The sequence below is a fragment of the Glycine max genome, chromosome 20 (genome assembly GCF_000004515.6).
Source record: "Glycine max cultivar Williams 82 chromosome 20, Glycine_max_v4.0, whole genome shotgun sequence".
Taxonomy (NCBI): Eukaryota; Viridiplantae; Streptophyta; class Magnoliopsida; order Fabales; family Fabaceae; genus Glycine; species Glycine max.
Genome location: NC_038256.2, coordinates 34540570 through 34555850, shown reverse-complemented (window position 1 = coordinate 34555850; position 15281 = coordinate 34540570). Strand labels below are relative to the sequence as shown.

Sequence of the window (15281 nt, the reverse complement as noted above, 5' to 3'; positions counted from 1 at the left end):
TTTATATCAACAATCATTCTTTATTCTCATTAACATCTAAGATATCTTATATGATTTTCTTATAAGTATTCTAAAAAAAACACGTAATTAAGATCAACAATGCTAAATATAAGTGTTTTGATTTGTAAGAAAATTATCAATTCTAAAAGCAAGCTAACATTGCATTATATATTGTAATACTTTTTACTATCAATTAAATATTATTCCAGATGTAAGATTGAATGATAATTTTAAAAAACTTTTATTTTTTTAATCTAATTGAATTTTGTTTTCCTGAAAGTAATCTTTCAAAAAAATCCTTTTTATTTCATCTTTTTAAAACAATTTAAATGGAAAAGAATTGACAATTTTTAATATTGTCATGTGATGTCAGAGCTCATTTACCTAAATTTTATAAATGTAAAATGGTTGTACTTCGGCATCAGAACTAGTCAATTAAAGACTACGTACACTGCAAATTTTAAAGTAACATCCACGAAGATGATTATGCATTGTCACCACACATTGTAATTAAGCATAGGTTGTAGTTTATTGGGGATAGCACAATATGAAACGCAGATTTTAACATGTATTTCTCAAATTTTTTATATCATTTAACAAAATAAATATTATGTGGCTTATCCTCCAAGCCATTTTCGTGATCTATCTAATTACTTTATTGATAATTGATAGCAATGTGGAAATAAGTTGTTTAGGCACCAAACAACAACATGGTGGAATCCTACCTTAAAGGAAAAAAATTAATGATGTAAGACTTAGCAACAAACAAGTTATTGGTTAAATATAACATAAAATATCTACCAAGCCATGATATTTATTAGTAATTAGGAAAAAATATATTTGTGAATTGCCATCTAACAAGTTAAGGGGGAGTAAGTGAGGAACTAACAACTTTTCCAATTATTATTACTCATTAGTTCCCTTGATTGAGGCCCGAAGTCGTCACCTGCAAGGGTAGTTTCGTCAATTCTCAAGCTCCAGCGAAAATATTGTACTAACTGAATTTTTCTTCAAATTCGTTTGGCAAGGAAAAACGCGCAATACAAAAACAACTTAAAATTTAAAATTTGTAAGAAACGGAAAAGAATTGATTTGAATTGAAATGGTCAGGACCAGGAATTAACTTTAAACAATATGAAATAAAAAAAAGTTATTTTTTTAAAAAATTCACTCCCCTCCTTTTTTTTAATCCTTTTAAAAATTTGTGTGATTATTATGCTAAGTAGGAAGTGTGAAAAGCAAAGCCAAAAAAGCTGTTTCTTTCAAATGTTTCATCTTCTCTTCTTCTCCATACATTGTGAGGAACCAAACGTGGCCTTGTGAGGCTGAGGCTCTTCCGCGAACACATTGTGTTTCTTTCTTCTTCTTCTCTTCGTTTTCTGAGTTCTGAATCGCTCAATGCTCATCGATTCCTCCAACGTTAACTCCGTTCTGCAAGATCTTCTTCGTCTTTGTCATTCTTCTTCACAAGTCATCTTCTTCGTCTTCTGAGGTTAGTGGATCCGCTTCACGAGAATATGATTAAGTTGCTGATTTCGTTCGTGTTTGTGTTTTGACCGTTCTTTGGCTATGCTTCTGGTTCTCGGCACGCAAAAGGAGGAGAGCTTGAAGATAATGAGGACTGTTGTTTGAAATTTTATTATCTTGATTGTTAGTTTCTAAGTAAGGCATTTCAACTTAGTTGATTTTTGTGTTTTGTTTTTTCTTAAAAAATTTCCAATGCTCATAGTTTTTTGCTAACTTAGAAATTGATGTTTGAGTAGAAGTGTAGAACGAAAGATCCGTTTCTGTGTTTTTGTTGCAGTATTTTTAAAATAAAAAGAAAGAAAGATTGAAGGAGGAAGACGTTTTCAACCTTGAAGGGAGTTCATTAAGTTTGGGTCCATTGGATTAGGCTGAGTGGGGGCGTGGTTGTGTTAGGTTCATGATTTTGAATTTTACAGCTTGGAATGAGGTTTGACTTGTCGATTGGATGACTACTTCAAAGCCTGGAGCAATGGATTAGGGAGTAGAGAGTAGAGTGTGTATGTGGAGCTAGGGTCCCCTCTCCATTATGTTATGCTGATGAAGTCATTCATTGGGGCCTTGTTTTAAAGTTCGAAAGGCCCATTTGTGTATGGAAAGTTAGCTTTTTTGTTTTTGAAAAATGTTATTACTTTTCGCTTTTCCGCAATGTGCAATTCCTGATGGTAACCTTTTTTGGTTATGGCAGAAGTCTATAAGGGAAGATGTCTCAGACATCCACTGTCCTGCCTGCCTTCCACTCCATCAAATCATTGCCTCCTGAGTTCAACCCCGTTCTCGTGGAAAAACATGGAGATGTTAAATTTAGACACACCAATCCGATTGGATCAAATGGCCTTGAAAATGGTGCACTGGTAGCGGAGATTTCTAAGGAAGTTAACTGCCGTGCTGGTGGCATGGATCTTTTTGACGAGGACTCGCCGTATGGTGGAAAAGGTAGATCATTAAAAGACCGGCCGTCTAATGCAGATGAAGACTCAGTATCTGTTTCATTGCCCCTCCCATCGATTTTGACATCCTCTAGGGAAAGCAGGTGGAATGATGCAAATCCTTATGGTTCAAAAAAGGTAATTTTGGCTTTGGTTTTTAGTTTTACTCTGCTGCTGGGTTTTGTGATCAGTTTATTATTGTACTTGCTATGTAGTTATTCAGTTGGACAAATAACTTAATTTTTCTGGAAGAATGTTCAAGGAATTGATATATTTTCTTTTATTTAATGGCCAACTGTGGATGTACTGTGCTGGGGAAGGAATGCATTCCTCATTGCTTTGATAAGCTGTTTAAAATTTTTCAAAAGGAGATAATTGCCATCAAAGCAAATCAGTCCTTTCTTTGCTGAGTTTGTTTGATCTCTCTTTAATGAAAATTCTTTCTTACTTCGGAAGTTTACTATTTCAGAAGCTTCAGTCCTGGCTTCAGCTACCGAATGGGGATTGGGAGCTGGTAAAGATAATAACAACTTCTGGAGCTGAATCTGTCATTTCACTGCCTGATGGGAAAGTAAGATAAGTGGCAATATTTCTCAAGTAATGTTCAGTTCTTTTTTGGTCTGATTAACTGTACTCTTCCCCCACCCCCTCTTAATCATAGGTTTTAAAGGTGAAAGAGGAGAGTTTGGTGCCAGCTAATCCTGATATTCTTGATGGAGTGGATGACCTCATGCAACTAAGTTATTTAAATGAGCCATCGGTTTTATTCAACCTGCAATATAGATACAATCATAATATGATCTATGTAAGTCTTTATATCGCTTAAGTTTTTCTCTTCAAATTTGTTTCCTAATCATAACATCTTTAATTACATAACTGTATTCAATTCAGACAAAAGCTGGGCCTGTTTTGGTTGCTGTAAATCCATTTAAGAAAGTTCCTCTGTATGGTAATGACTACATTGAAGCCTACAAGTGTAAATCAATTGAAAGCCCTCATGTATATGCAATTACTGACACAGCCATCCAAGAAATGATACGGGGTAACTTTTCCTTATATTTACATATATATGCGGATGAACTTTCAAAAGTTATGCTGCTTCCATTTGTTTTGAGCTATAACTTTGTACTCTGTCTCTTGCTTTGTTTACAGATGAAGTGAATCAATCTATAATTATAAGGTCAGTATTTTTTGATTAATTTTCCTTTTCTAAGCAATCAGTTGTCATAAACTATTTGACATTTCTTTATTTTCTTTTTTATAAGATGCTTCAATCTAAGTTCTTATTTCAGCTGCAACTTGTGCAAGTATTGCTTGAATGCTGGTTTTATGTTTTACTCTCTCAAGTTTAAAGGATGGTCTAGTGTACAGGCTCCCATGTGGGGGCCCAATTTAGTTTTACTCAAGATTTTGAACCAAAATATATCATGCTTATTGCATTTGTTCTTGTCTACACTCTGTTTCTGGAGATTTTAGTAAGCATTTTCATTGTATAAGAGCTACTCAAAATCTCATATAGAGATAGGTCATTTCTTTCATTTGGCACATGTCTTGGATCAAATGCAGGATCAGGGCTAAAATAATTTAGGAAAAAATATTAAAAAGGAGTTAATGGTAAAAATATTCATTTCATGTCTTCATGAATGATTAACCATTCTGCTGGTTGATGGTGTTCAAAGAATGAGTAGCAACTTGAGTGGTCAAGTGTTCCTATGCCTTAAGCTGTAAATATTTTTAGCATTGGTTCTTTTTTCTGTTAGTTTCCCAAATATTTTATCTATCCATATTAAATAATATTATAGTTGCCCTTACTCTCTTGAAAAACTAAAGAGAAACCTGTATATTCCATATTGTTCATAAATTTGAGTTCATATTCATGTCATATAGACATAATTCTCGTTTGTTTCCTGTTAATATTTCAACTTTCAAGTGTCTAGATGCTTGGATTTGGTTTTAACTTTTAAACACTCGCCTTGCAGATTTTTTATTTAGTATTGAGTCTCCCTTGTGGTACCTGCTTGAGATACTTTTCAGTTTTCCCTTCTATCTATCCTCTTGTTGATGCTTTAACATTCATGTAACAAAGGAACTTTGCTTTACTGGGTGAAGACAAATATAATTTAGGGATGAGCTTTGCATTTCCATTCTTTGATTAGCATTGATGGAAACAAATGCTTCTTTATGTTGCCTGAAGTTTTCAGCATTAATATCAAGCTCAACTTGGTTTTCTTAACCTTGTGTGCCCCTTAATTGCATTTGAATTGGGACACATAATTATTTTCATCTGCATATTCAGTGGTGAGAGTGGAGCAGGGAAGACTGAGACGGCAAAAATAGCAATGCAGTACTTGGCTACCCTTGGTGGTGGAAGTGGAATAGAGAATGAGATATTAAAGACTAATCCGATACTAGAAGCCTTTGGTAATGGAAAAACATTAAGAAATGACAACTCAAGTCGTTTTGTAAGATTTCCCATTTATCATATTGATTCTTTTAGTTGATTCATTAGGGAACTTTTGGTGCTGAAATCTCATAATTTGATTGAATGTTACAGGGAAAGCTCATTGAGATTCACTTCAGTGAAACTGGAAAAATATCTGGTGCTAATATTCAAACATGTAAGTTTTCACAGGATGTGATTGAAAGCTTGTGTCTTTGCTTCTTCTATAAGTTTCCAACTAATATGTCAACATTTGCATCTATGTATTGAATCCATGTGATGCTCCTGGCCTGACCATACCATAAACAGTTTTGCTGGAAAAGGTATTCATTCTTTTGATCTAGTTTTAGATTTCAATGTGTCCAATTTATGTGATTGACCCATGTTTTACTTTGTATGTGAACAGTCTAGAGTAGTCCAATGCAACGAAGGGGAAAGGTCATATCATATATTTTATCAGCTATGTGCTGGAGCACCATCATCACTTAGGGGTAAGTGGAAATCATCAAGGGAGATCTTAGACTTAATAATATTTTTGAAAGTTTGTTTTTTAATTGTGCCAAATGACGTTGTGTGATTCATGTAGCCGACCTCACCTAGTGGGATAAGGCTTTGTTGTTGTTTTAGTTGTAAATTTTGGTTTCAATTTTTTCCTTTTCTTTGGTAACAGTTTTTGCCTTTAATGTCCAACCCTTATCTCTTGGGTGGGATTGTACTTGTAAGTGAATTTCTTCCTTTTGTTTAAGAAATTGTTTTATTGTTTTTATTAAGAAGATAGCATGAGTTTAATAGTTGGAGGATCTCTGCAGCAGGGCTCAATATTTTGAGTGAGGATTAGGCTCACACTGAATAGAATGTGGAGAAACCTTGTAACTTGAAAAAATGCTATCACACTTTGTAATACTCAAACAAACTCTTTTAGCATTACTTCTTTTCATATTACTATTCATTCCTTTACAATCTGAGTCAAATGGGCATTTATCTCCCCTTTCTCAATTAGACATTCAACTTTGATCTCTCCTTAGTTGGGTCAGGATTGGAACAAACTAATGAGGATACTAATTAGAACCTAATCGCACATGTATGGGATTTGATTTCCCTAATGATATAAGCTTTTTATTCTAGAATACTCCTCTACATGACATTAACTCATTAAGTTGTATATTCTAGTTTATTAGTGTTTGCCTTTTCATTGTTGTTTGATGTTTGACTTTGTATTGCAGAAAAGCTAAATCTAACAAGTGCTGAGGACTATAAATATCTGAGGCAGAGCAATTGTTATTCAATTACGGGAGTTGATGACGCAGAAGAATTTCGCATAGTCAAGGTATACATTATTTTTCATCGCTTGTTGCTTATGAATGATCTGCATTCACATAAGTTTATATATGATTTCTTACAATTTCCATTTTGACTTGTGGTTTGAGTCTGAAATAATAGCTTGACATACATGAGTTTTTTCATGCTATTTTTAATTTCCAGGAAGCTCTGGATGTTGTCCACATTAGCAAAGGAGACCAGGAGAATGTATTTGCAATGCTTGCTGCAGTATTATGGTTAGGAAACATATCATTTACTGTGGTAGATAATGAAAATCATGTTCAAGCTGTTGAGGATGAAGGTAAGAATTTTGTGGAATCTACTAATGAAATCTAAAGCATAGAATTTTTCCTGCTTGATATTGTGCACTCGATACCTAATTTCTGGTGCATATAAGTTTTGACCTTATTTTGGATGCTTTAATGCATTATATGTTAATTAGTATCTCAATTAAAAATGAATTTTGTTTCCTGATTTCTTATAGGACTGTTCACTGTTGCCAAGTTAATTGGCTGTGAAATTGAAGACCTGAAGTTGACTTTATCAACTCGCAAAATGAAAGTTGGTAATGATATTATTGTCCAGAAGTTGACTCTATCTCAGGTAAAATGACTACAGTGTTGACATTTACCTTTGTCTATAATTATGGTTGGAAAAATTGCAACTTACCAAGGGGAAAGATTATGGGTATATGAATTTATATTGAGTTTCTCAATCAGCATGTGCCAGTTCATTTACTTTGTTATTACAAGGTAACAGAATGCAAAAGAACACTTCATTGGTGATGAACATTGCTTCATTGGATTTTCCTTCTTGGAATTTTCACTCAATCGTTAAATATGAATGATTGTTGCTTTTCTTATCACGCAGGCTATTGATGCAAGAGATGCTTTGGCGAAGTCAATATATGCTTGTCTGTTTGATTGGTTGGTTGAACAAATAAACCAATCCCTTGCGGTTGGCAAAAGACGAACTGGCAGATCAATCAGCATCCTAGATATTTATGGCTTTGAGTCATTCAATGTATGTTATATTATATGGCAGATCTTTTATATGCGTTTTTGTGTATATCACTATCCTTATCCTATTTAATTTTTTAAAATGTTTGCTCTGTTGTATGTGGTGGATTTTATGCATGCAGAGGAACAGTTTTGAGCAGTTCTGCATAAATTATGCAAATGAGAGATTACAACAACACTTCAATCGTCATTTATTCAAGTTAGAACAGGAGGTATGTGCCACATATAAACTGACTGCTTAATAATGGATGAAGAATAGGTGCATTGCATTTTATCAGCCAAACTGAAAAAATCACATTCAAATTTGCAAGTTGCCATTAAAAAGGTGAATATTAGACCTGCAACATTTTTATTTTAAACTCTTAGTTCTTCATAATAATTCCCTGATCTTTGGTTTTGACAACCTTTTTTTTTTCTTTCCTGTCCCTCAACTTCCTTTGTGCTTTTCCTTATTGAGGTTCTTAATCTGTTAAAATTAAAACATCATGGACTGTAATATGGTCTTACTTTTGACCTTGGGGCTTTGAATTAATTGTATTGTTATTTTTTTTTAATAAAGAAGCTAGAGACTATTCTAATAGGAGTTGAGATCAGTTCTAAAGTAAATGCTAAAATTATGTCGAATTGATGCTGTGATATTTCTCTTTGCAGTGACCAGTGATGGTTTTGTTTCTGTTTTTTTAATCTAGGGTAATAAGTTAAGATGCCTATAAAATATAAATTGGCTTTGGCCAAATCTACACCCATCTCAACGAGCAAATTTCTGATACTCTTGTAGTACCTACTTTGACAACTACAACTATCACTCTTAATTTGATAGTTTTATCTCTTTTATTTTAAAGAAAATAAAATTGGGAAAAAATGATCATACGTAGTTGATTTTATAATTTTAATGGAGGGAATACTCTTGGAGGACTGAATATTTTCCACTTCAACCACCCATGATAAGCCTAGGTGGCAGGTCACCCTTTGGAGTTGGCCCCCCATGCCAATGCATTTTAAATTCCTTTTTAAAAACTTCCAAGAGGTTAACACTATTGAGTCCACACTCCTAATAGAGTACTAAAGAGAAGATATTTTGAGAGAAATGAAAAACTTTAGAAATGTGAAAAGGGAAATACTATTAGCCACAGAACTCAAGGTTACAGTATGGTATTTATAGACTAGACTGTTAGTTATGACAACTGTCAACAGCTGTCATTAACTAACTCTAACTAACTCACAAACTTAGCAAACTAACACTAGTATTAACTAGAGTAAACTACCCAAGAGTGCAGTTGAATAACTGCTACTCTCTTACAATACTCTAATTACTCCATACTGGTTTAACAAAACCACACACACTGACACCGACTAGGCTACTACTATTTCCCCTTTATGTTGGTAGAAAAAGCTGGATGCCAATCTTCCCTGGTTCCATAACGGGCTCATATCAGAAACTACCCTCCAAATGTCCTTGTTCAGGACCACATAACTCAACTTCCTCTAGTCGTTGACCTTAATACTTTTCCAGGAGTGATTAATATATTGATGTAATTTTGGAAAGCTGATGTTTAAACAAGTTCTCATTTAAGTTGATGACCATGAAATAAAAGTTGAAAGTACTGAATGCCTTTGTATAAAATGAAAAAAAAATCTATGATTACCTCCAAAAACTAAACATTTGCTTATGCCTGTTGCTTGTTTACAATTTTGTTTCAGGAATATATCCAAGATGGAATTGATTGGGCTAAAGTTGAATTTGAAGACAATCAAGATTGCCTTAATCTTTTTGAAAAGGTACAGAGCTTCCTTGCCCTACTTTGACCTTTTCTGTGTAATCTTTAGTGTGCTTTTATTAGAATTAGAATATGGAAGGCAAAGGTAATAGGAAAAACTTAATCTGCTTCTTCAGTGGGCCCCATATGTAGTTCTTATATATGCAATTCTGTTTCTTTCTGCTGTTAAACTAAATATTTTGGGATATGATTTTGTCAAGATGTTCTGTAGAAGCTTTGTTGAAAGCTGCTGCTTTTTAGTCTTTTTGCGAGACTGAAGCACATCGATTGGGATTTTGGAGTGAATGCTGTTAATTCAGAGTTCCTTAACTGATGTTTAAAATTTTACAATGTCGATCTGAATTCAACTATTAATATAATTTGTATTACTACTTGTTTAATTTGTGATGCTTTAACTCCTATTTCCCTGACACAAGGCACTGATGTCTGATATTATGGTGCATGTTAAGAGGATAAAATCTGTGGCTAATATTTTTCTCTTCGACTGTGGGAAAATGTTATGTCTGATATGAAATTGGAAATTCGACTGTCTTAGACTTAGCTTCTGACATGTGCAGAAACCACTGGGGCTACTATCCCTGTTAGATGAAGAGTCAACTTTCCCTAATGGCACAGATTTAACCTTTGCTAACAAGCTTAAGCAGCATTTGAATTCCAACTCATGCTTCAAAGGAGAACGAGAAAAAGCCTTTACTGTGCGTCATTATGCAGGGGAGGTATTAATCTGGTCATTTTTATGCAACATTCTATTGGTTCTATCTGTTTATGCAAAGCGCTTGTAAATTGCCTTAATATGAATGCGTCTAAGATTGCATTATTATAATGGCTTCCATTTTGACATTCTGGTGTGGGTTTTATAATGTAATACAACTAAGTTTTATGGATAGAAAGTCACAGTTCCACTATATTTGAATCCATGCATTATTTATAACCTTACTAACCATGATTCTGATTAAACTTTCATTGCTAATATTTTTGAACTCCAAAACACTATCATTTTTCTTAAAAACAAAAGGTAATTTCTTTCCAATTTAAGTTTGCTCATCTTATCTGATTATTTGATAGTTTCATTTATTCTTCTCCAGGTCACTTACGATACATCTGGATTCCTGGAAAAGAACAGGGACCTATTGCACTTGGATTCCATCCAACTTCTATCCTCAAGCAAATGTCATCTTCCTAAGTTATTTGCATCCCATATGCTTACTCAATCTGAGAAGCCTGTAGTAGGTCCCTTACACAAGTCAGGTGGGGCAGATTCCCAAAAGCTAAGCGTTGCCACAAAATTCAAGGTACATAACCTTAATTATGATTTTTCTCTAAAACTTGAAAGGTTCTAATACTTAAGTAAACTAATATTTTGGTTTTCCTAGACTTCTATTCAATATGTTTATAATGCTATTAATGGTAACCATGCAAAATACTGCATCTACAGCTTGAAAAAGGACAGCCTCATCTAAATATTAATGATCCTAATGATAAGTGTCACATTGCCTGTCAATGAAGATGCTTCAGATTAGTTCTTTTAATTGTACAAATAATCAATTCAATTCATATGTTTTAATTGGGAATTGGTTTAAGTGATAAAAAAATAGGATGGTATACACATAGTTACACTACTATTGTGGTTTGTACAAGTGAAAATGGAAGTAGCGGAGTGATTTTTTTTTTTTAAATTTTTTATTGGCAAATGTTAATTGCTAGCATTCATTTTTGTGGAATTGAGTGAAAATAATCCCCCACCTCTCTCCTACCAAACAAACTTAAATATTCAGGGGGTTATTTTGATAGGTTGGGATACTTATCTTGCTTTAATTGATTTTATAAGTTATTTCTGTTGGCACCCAGGGACAATTGTTCCAATTGATGCAACGTTTAGAGAGTACTACACCACATTTTATCCGATGCATCAAGCCCAATAATCTCCAATCACCTGGATCATATGAGCAAAGCCTTGTACTGCAGCAGTTGAGATGTTGTGGGGTCCTGGAAGTGGTTCGGATATCAAGATCGGGCTTTCCTACTAGAGTATCTCACCAAAAGTTTGCCAGAAGGTATAACAACAGAGAAAGAAACTATGGTGATTGATATCCTTTCAAATTACCCCCCCGTCCCCTATCCCCTATCCCCGTGCTTTTTGCACATTTCTAACCTTTCTGTTATTGACTTGGGAGTGGTAAATCAGATATGGTTTTCTTCTCCTTGAAAATGTTGCCTCTCAGGATCCACTTAGTGTTTCAGTTGCTATTCTTCATCAATTCAACATTTTGCCTGAGATGTATCAAGTTGGCTACACGAAACTATTCTTTCGAACAGGGCAGGTAAATAGATGTCTATAAGTTTTTTACACATTTTTCTCATTTCATATTAATTGTTGTGGCAAACGAATGTAATTGCAATGATTTTATAGAATCAGAAATTTTTATGGCTTTTAACTTTTTGGTTAACATCAAATTAAAAATGAATTAGTGAAGGATATATTATTTTATTATCATGTACTTTTAGAATTTGTGTTCAACATCTTACACAAGTATGGTAGAATGGTGAAAGTGTAATGAAGAAAAATAATAAGATTGATGTTATTTGCGGTTAGGGTTATAATCTGAGAATTAGTTTTTACTTAATAATAAGCCATGGAATTTTGGGCTTTAGAAATTTTTTGCTAATGTTTTGTTGTTATTGCTATTGACACTCACTTTTTTATACTCCCACCCCACTTTTTTTTGTAATTATTTTTTTGACATATTTTTGACGGAAATTAATTTATGTTGTGTATCAAGATACCTGATGGAAACTAGTTTTAGTTGAGTATCTTGGCAAAATACTTAACGAAAATTTGCTTCCATTACATATCTTGGCACGATCATGTCAAGATATTTTCTAGTGTATCTATAACTATTATAAAGGGAATAACCTCATTTGGTGTCCATTGTTTTTGGACATTTTTATCCCCAACTATGAGAAACCAATAACCACTACATTTTATTTTAACTTCCAACTGCATTTACATTTTTTTAAAACAAATCACTACGTAAAAAAAAAATATACACACAGTTAACTTCCATGTCCAGTGCAGGCGCGGAGTGCCTATTTTGCACTAGTCATGACATAAATGAAACTAGTTTCCATTGTGTCGGCGACACATGAAAAAAATAACAGTCGGAATCTTGCCAGAGAAGCAATGAAGGTGCAAAAACTCACATGGAGAACAAGAGCAATACTTGTAGAAGAGAAGGTAAGAAGATAATTGAAGAAGACAAAGAGGTAGGTTGAGGCTGAGGGAGGTGTGAAGAGGGGAACAGAATAGGAATTTCACAAAAAACATAAAAAAGTGAGGTGTTGGGAAGATAAAAAAGGAGGGTGTCAATATCATGGTCCAGGTAGGCCTGTGATTCTTCCTATTTTGTCAGGAAGGAGAAAGGGCATGGGTTTAGGTAGGCCCTTGATTCTGCCTGATCCAACTAGACCGGTAGCTTAAAAAACAGGTTGGGTACTTAGGTTGAATACCCGAGTTAATCAGGTTGAATTTTTTATTTTTTATTTTAATTTTTTTTAGCATGACTTTGCCTACTCTTTTGCATGATAGAACTGGTCCTTGTATTTAAGCCGGTCCTTGTTGTGTTCAATATAATTTTGCGTTATGTATTTAAGTCGTTGAAATAGTTTTATTCCCAAGGCCTAAGTTTAAACTTTATTTACTCTTCTTTTGCATTGTGTCTTTAATAGGATGCGTTAACTGTGATTGCAGATTGGAGTGCTTGAAGATACCAGAAATCGTACCCTGCATGGAGTTTTACGTGTGCAAAGTTGCTTCAGGGGTTACCGAGCTCGTTGTTATCGCAAGGAGCTTTGGAGAGGAATCACTACTCTCCAATCATGTATTTCCCTTTTCTCACCTAATTCTTTCAGCCTAACACTTTCCTTGAGAACTCTAACCGACTGACTATTTTTTACCCGTTTATGTAGTTATTAGAGGAGAGAAAAGCAGAAAGGAATATGCAGCTTTGCTTCAGAGACATAGGGCTGCTGTTATTATACAAAAGCGGATGAAAACAGTACTTGCAAGGAACAGAATGAAAAGTATTAATGGTGCTGCAGTTGTCATACAATCATGTAAGAATTGTGTTCTCGAAATGCAAGGATAAATGTTACTAAATTTTTTTATTCGAATGTTTGAATCTCATAAAGGATTGAGGAACCAAAATTTGTTTTAAAAAATTATCAGTTCTCTTTGCCTTCCTCCCTCTCTTTCAAAATTCCCAAATTTTATTGTGAAAGATAATTATATATTTCGTAGTACTATAGTTTACTGTAATGTGTGGTCAGCTGTCTTTTCAATGGTATTTGATAAGTTTTCATTTGTTTTTACTGCATTTTGCAGTTATTCGTGGTTGGTTAGTCAGAAGATGCTCAGGAGATATAGGACTATCAAAACCTCGGGGCATTAAGGTACTCTCTTTTCTAATTTCGGAAGCTATGTTTCAAAAGGATTGTTGGCATGGGTTGCTTGTAAAATTTTCATCTTTGTGATACTTACAATCATGAACCTCTAAAACAGACTAATGAGTCAGATGAGGTTCTGGTGAAGTCATCTTTCCTGGCTGAATTACAGCGCCGGGTACTTAAGGCAGAAGCTTCCCTGAGAGAGAAAGAAGAGGAAAATGACATTCTTCACCAACGCCTTCAACAGTATGAGAACAGATGGTCTGAATATGAATTAAAGATGAAATCCATGGAAGAAGTATGGCAGAAACAAATGAGGTCTCTACAGTCTAGCCTCTCTATTGCAAAGAAGAGCCTTGCTATGGATGATTCTGAAAGAAATTCAGATGCTTCTGTTAATGCAAGTGATGACAGGGATTTCAGCTGGGATGTAGGAACCAATCACCGGCGCCAAGAAAGCAATGGGGCAAGATCAATGAGTGCTGGTTTGAGTGTTATAAGTCGGTTGGCTGAAGAATTTGAGCAGAGGAGTCAAGTGTTTGGTGATGATGCAAAGTTCTTGGTAGAGGTAAAATCTGGTCAAGTTGAAGCAAGTTTGAACCCAGACAGAGAGCTTAGAAGGTTAAAACAAATGTTTGAGGCTTGGAAAAAGGATTATGGTGCAAGACTACGTGAAACAAAGGTCATTTTGCATAAACTTGGAAGTGAAGATGGATCAATTGAGAAAGTGAAGAAAAGTTGGTGGGGAAGAAGGAATAGTACAAGAATAAGTTGATTTATTTATTTATTTATTCTTATTTGGGGTTTGGCTTTGGTCTATGCACTGTTTTAAGGGCATTGCCTACTATATATCCGAAAATGAAGAAAATATAATAGGAAAGATAAGATAGGAGTAGGACGAATGAATTACTGGTTACTGTAATTAGGTTAGCTGTTGCTAGCCACTCTTATTTTATGAGAAATTTCTGCACGAGTTGTGGAGTTAGATACTGAATACTCTCCATTTGTTATTTGTTAGAGAAATGGAGGTTTCTGGTTGTTTCAACGTGAGAATGACACGTGGCTAAAATATTTCAACGGTTAAGATTTAATTTTTTTTAATTCAATTTTAACTATAAAAAAAATAGAGGCGATTCCACCATGACCAAAGCAACAGCTAACAAGTCAGTCTTAAATTAGGAAAAGACTTGTGTCCGACTGCATATCAACCTACCTTCGAAGTTCGAACAAGTCAGTTCACCTGTTCCCTTCAAGTTGTGAGTAATTTAGGAAAAGACATCAATGAGAACTACTTGTTGAGTAATTTAGGAACGCTATAACAAATATTAAATACAAAAAACATTCTCAGTAGTGTTCCATTCACATTTGCCCATATCCATCCTGAACATCATGTATGACAGCAACATTTTTATCATGGATGGAAAAACCTTCAAGGCACGAAACATGTATAATCATCGGTTATGATTATAGATTGTTTTAAAATCAAAATCACTTTTAAAGTTATCATGTATAAAAAATTAAAATGATTTTCAAAATTAATAAATGAGTAGTTTTAATTATCAAATTTCAATCAACACAGCTAGTTTCAAAATGAGTATGAGTTTTAAAATTAAAATTAGTTTTAAAATTTTAAAATGGTCAATTTTAAATTCCAGTTTATTAGTACTTTGTAAATTTAAAATTTTAAAACAAAGGAAAGTTTAGAAAATAGGTTACTTAGAGATTATTTTTTTTAGCATGAATGAGAGATTAAAAAGACATAGTTACCTGCAAATCTAATATGTTACCTGCAAAATGGGTAATTTCAAAATCAAAATGAGTTTTAAAA

General features: G+C 34.0%; 1 protein-coding gene across 3 annotated transcripts; it reads left to right on the top strand.

Annotated features, from left to right (window-relative positions):
* The first annotated feature begins 1226 nt into the window (after nucleotides 1-1226).
* LOC100782618 (myosin-23) lies at nucleotides 1227-14442 on the top strand. 3 transcript variants are annotated; one of them, XM_006605777.4, is made up of 25 exons: nucleotides 1530-1662; nucleotides 1805-2114; nucleotides 2213-2591; nucleotides 2923-3024; nucleotides 3115-3258; nucleotides 3345-3495; nucleotides 3606-3633; nucleotides 4750-4915; nucleotides 5008-5071; nucleotides 5203-5216; nucleotides 5300-5384; nucleotides 6117-6220; nucleotides 6376-6514; nucleotides 6698-6816; nucleotides 7084-7236; nucleotides 7355-7444; nucleotides 8934-9011; nucleotides 9568-9726; nucleotides 10096-10302; nucleotides 10859-11064; nucleotides 11196-11331; nucleotides 12759-12888; nucleotides 12977-13123; nucleotides 13392-13459; nucleotides 13569-14442. In XM_006605777.4, the coding sequence occupies exons 3-25, from the start codon at nucleotides 2229-2231 to the stop codon at nucleotides 14226-14228; spliced, it is 3513 nt and encodes a 1170-aa protein (XP_006605840.1). In that variant the 5' UTR covers nucleotides 1530-1662; nucleotides 1805-2114; nucleotides 2213-2228; the 3' UTR covers nucleotides 14229-14442. The 3 variants fall into 3 exon arrangements, with proteins under 3 accessions (XP_006605839.1, XP_014628251.1, XP_006605840.1); XM_006605776.3 differs by lacking the exons at nucleotides 1530-1662; nucleotides 1805-2114 and adding an exon at nucleotides 1227-1492; XM_014772765.3 differs by lacking the exon at nucleotides 1805-2114 and having other exon boundaries at nucleotides 1519-1662.
* Nucleotides 14443-15281: the final 839 nt, after the last annotated feature.

Excerpts from the sequence above, each read along its gene's own strand:
- LOC100782618 (XM_006605776.3), top strand. The coding sequence starts at position 2,229 with ATGTCTCAGACATCCACTGTCCTGCCTGCCTTCCACTCCATCAAATCA. Across the intron at positions 3,496-3,605 it reads CATCCAAGAAATGATACGGG|ATGAAGTGAATCAATCTATA; the intron begins GTAACTTTTCCT and ends CTTTGTTTACAG. Across the intron at positions 13,460-13,568 it reads CAAAACCTCGGGGCATTAAG|ACTAATGAGTCAGATGAGGT; the intron begins GTACTCTCTTTT and ends CCTCTAAAACAG.